The sequence below is a fragment of the Haplochromis burtoni genome, unplaced genomic scaffold (genome assembly GCF_018398535.1).
Source record: "Haplochromis burtoni strain Fernald_Lab_line unplaced genomic scaffold, NCSU_Asbu1 Contig_1254, whole genome shotgun sequence".
NCBI classification, from domain to species: domain Eukaryota; kingdom Metazoa; phylum Chordata; class Actinopteri; order Cichliformes; family Cichlidae; genus Haplochromis; species Haplochromis burtoni.
The window spans coordinates 54,848-58,632 of NW_024583615.1; the positions used below are offsets into that span (position 1 = coordinate 54,848).

Below are 3,785 nucleotides of genomic sequence, written 5' to 3' on the forward strand. Positions count from 1 at the left end.
AATGGATTATAGAAATCAGTGATGATACCCAGCCCTAGTGAGCAGCCTAGGCACGACAGAAGTGGAGGTAGCTGTAATAGGAAAAGAACTATTGCTAACTTTTCTGTTAAGGCCTGATCCTTCTGAAATTCATAGCCAGTGCTCTGACACGGTGTCATCAATCTTTGAATGCTGAAAAAGCACAGTGTATCCAGAAAAACACATTATATTATATAAATTATTATAAAATTTGTGTGCGCCTAACTTTTGTGCCGGTACGCCCATGGCAAAAAGTTAGTCTAGAGCTCTGACATACCTTAAACACTTAAAGTTGTAAGCTAATGATAGTTATATAAGAGCAGATGCTGCTGGTGCAATAAGCTGTACGTTTTACGTCCAATGGATTTGATTAGTTGACTAATCGCAAAAATAATCGGTGACTAGTCAACTATCAAAATAATCGTTTGTGGCAGCCCTAATTCATAAGTAAAATTTTTTTGTGTTTTAATTTGTTTTGTTCTTTTAATCCAGGGCCAGACCAGCAGTTCAGACATCAACATCTTGGAATGCTCCTATCATCTGGGAGGGAATGTTTGATCCAAATCTTTTTGATCAAAAGCACATAGGAGAAAAGTCATCAGTGGCCCTTACTGTGTTTGCTGTGGGACGGTCGGTTCCTCCATAAAAACTGTATTCTTTGGCTATTATACAGTGGTGCCTTCTAGTTAATAGAATTTAATAGAATGATTAAGAAATGTAGGCATACCTACATGGCTGAATCAGTTCAACATGGCGAATTTAAACTGTAAATTCACTAGCCCACATAAGTAATCATGAGGTGGTGACTCTAGTTTTAGTTTATGAGGGGAAATATGCCTTATACCCCTGCAAAAGGGTTGCAAATGCATACGATAAGATCCACAAGCACAAACAAATGTTTACAAATGTGTACATGGATTTCTGTGTAACTTTTGAGGAGTCACAAATATGTGCTCCAATTCATGCACAAATACAAAGAAATCTGACCAAATTTGACCAAACTGTTTTGAAATCCAGACATCTAAACCTGAATAAATTTGCGCACATACATCTACGGTTATTATTATTATTATTATTATTATTATTAGCATTATGGTCATGTCTAGGTCTTTTCTTGCTTTCTTGCATGTTGCCTTCTTTGTTGCTATTTTTTTTTTTTAGCTTTTAAAAATGTAATTGGTAATTAGAGTGGTTGGCCTTTATGACCCATAACCAATAAACACCAGCTTGCCTTGCTGTTTGTTGGGTGTGGACGATTGAACCTTGGCTCAGATTGAAATAATTACTTTTGGTGCATCAAAGATAGTGAAGAAATATACAAACAGGATGGGTTTTGTATTGTTTTGCAATAATTTACAAATAAAAAAATCATTTGTTTTTCTCTGTCTCTCATTAAGGTACCTGGATGCCTACCTCAAGACTTTCCTCATCTCAGCAGAACAACATTTTATGTTGGGATTACCAGTGACGTATTATGTGTTTACAGACTTACCAGACAAAGTACCAAACATCACACTTGCTTCTCACAGAAAGATAAAGGTTATCCAGGTGGGAAAGCACACCAGGTGGCAAGACATTTCTATGATGCGAATGAAGACAATATCAGAAGCTATACAGTCAGAGATCCGTCACAGATTTCATTATGTCTTCTGTTTTGATGTGGATCAGGAGTTTAAGGGGAGATTTGGGTCTGAGGCACTGGGTGATTCTGTGGCTTTGCTCCATGCCCACTATTATAAATTACCAAAAGCCCAGTTTACCTACGACAGAAACCCCAAATCTAAAGCCTTCATGGAAACTGGCGATTTCTACTACCATGCTGCTATCTTTGGAGGAACGTGGCAAAATGTAAAGCATTTGGTAGATGCCTGTTATCTGGCTATCATGGAGGATGAAATAAATCATGTGGAAGCTCTGTGGCACGATGAGAGCCATCTAAACAAGTACTTTTGGATTCATAAACCAAGCAGGCTGCTGTCTCCAGAGTACTGCTGGGACCAGAGCATTTGAGACAAGCAGGATATACTTGTCACCCGCCTAGTGTGGGCACCAAAACATTATGACACACTTCGTACTGGCTAGATCGAAAATCAAAGTTGGAATTATTTTATAAGCAAGGGGCTAGCTTGTTAAACGTATATATAGACTTATTTTATGTTGGATTATTTCACAAGTGAGCTAGTAGAATAGCTCGTCTTCCTTTTCTGAAAACTCATCTAATCCAGCTAGGTAAATCTAAATGCTTAGGCTTGGAGGACTGTTGTTCCTTTTTGTAATTATGTTGCAATATTATATATTATTTTGTAAATATTTTAGGTTGTGACTAAATCTGGAGACTTTAATTATAGCTTGGTGGCTAACAAAGGTAAAAATTCTGCTCATGTACTAAAATCTTAAAATACCATAAAGAGAAGCATATCCTCTGACCAGTAGGTTTTTGTGGAATATTTATGGTGTCAAGAAGACAGACAGAAGTGAATTAAAAGGCCTAAAATCCAGCTGGGTGGGTGTAATGTAACAAAGAGTGCAGTGACAGAGATTTATGCTTGTGCTTTTGCTGATAGTTATTTTTGCTTTAATCAAATCATGAATCTAATCAAAATATGATCAAGAGGTAATAATTTAAAAACGAAGTGATTTTATTATGCATGGGCAATCAGAAGAAGTAATTTTTGGGTGTATTGTGATAAGGAGAGAAAGCAAATTCTAAGTTACAATGAAGTAATCAGAATTAAAAACTGTATGTGAAGTACAAAGAGCAATGTATTTCTAATCAAGATGATAAGAAGATGATAAGAAATCAGGCTAAAATTATGCAAACTGAAGTGAAATTATGTTGAATAAATGTGACAATTGTAATAAAGTAACTCTTACTACAGAGATAAAGTGAGGCAGAGAAAGAACACTGAGATGTGCTCAACATCAAATGGTTGGACTGACAAAACACTGGATGATGGCCATGACATGAAGGAAAGGTGAAAAGAAGAAGAGGACTATAAGACCCTTTGCAGATAACAGTAAATTATTTAAATAAGACATTCTATCTGCAATTAAATGTAATTTTGTGGATATTCCCTTTTTTGGATTGTTTTTAAATTCTTTTTTAAAAACTACTTTTTAAGTAATTTTGCAGCAGTCATGAAAGAATGGGGTATAATAAGCATACTGGTGTTTTGGAGAAGGTGACTATTGAAGATCAATTGGAGAGAAAGAGTCTCGATAAAAATCCATAACTGTATGTAATGATGTGTCTGTGAGATGGTTAGAAATATTTGCTTTTCTAGTGGCTAAAATTTTATTTGTGAAGACATTCATTAAGTCATTTCTAGTTAAGGTTAAAGGAATGATTTGGTCAACAGAGCTGTGACTCACTGAGCTTAGCAACAGATAGCGAAGAGAAAGTGATGAGTTTCTTGTATTTTCTTCAGCCAGAGATAAATAGTATGGAAATCTTTTTGTACCATTCTCCTCGCGTGTACACCAAGGAAAGTGGTACAAAAAGGAGGACTGATGTTTTGTTTGAATCAGAGTCAAACAGTGTTTCCTGAAAACCCTCTCCTGTCTGATCATTTCCTGATAACATTTACATTTACAATAATTGATTACACAGCGGTGGAGAGTAGACTTTATCAAAGTAGATGTCTTTCTGAAAGCGCTGTAACTAAGTTTAAGAATATAATCCACCCACTGTTATCATCTTCAATGCCCTGTACCAACATAGAGCAGAGCAGCTATCTGAACGCTACCCCAACAGAGGTCGATTATCT

The 3,785-nt window shown here is 36.1% G+C and overlaps 1 protein-coding gene across 1 annotated transcript in view; it reads left to right on the plus strand.

Moving 5' to 3' along the window:
• Positions 1–3,079, plus strand: part of LOC102302353 (N-acetyllactosaminide alpha-1,3-galactosyltransferase) — a 6,628-nt gene extending 3,549 nt beyond the window's left edge. The window contains 2 exon segments of the mRNA XM_014330987.2: positions 511–648; positions 1,416–3,079. Of these exon segments, the coding sequence (XP_014186473.2) occupies positions 511–648; positions 1,416–2,100 (823 nt within the window). The 3' untranslated portion in view covers positions 2,101–3,079.
• Positions 3,080–3,785: the final 706 nt, after the last annotated feature.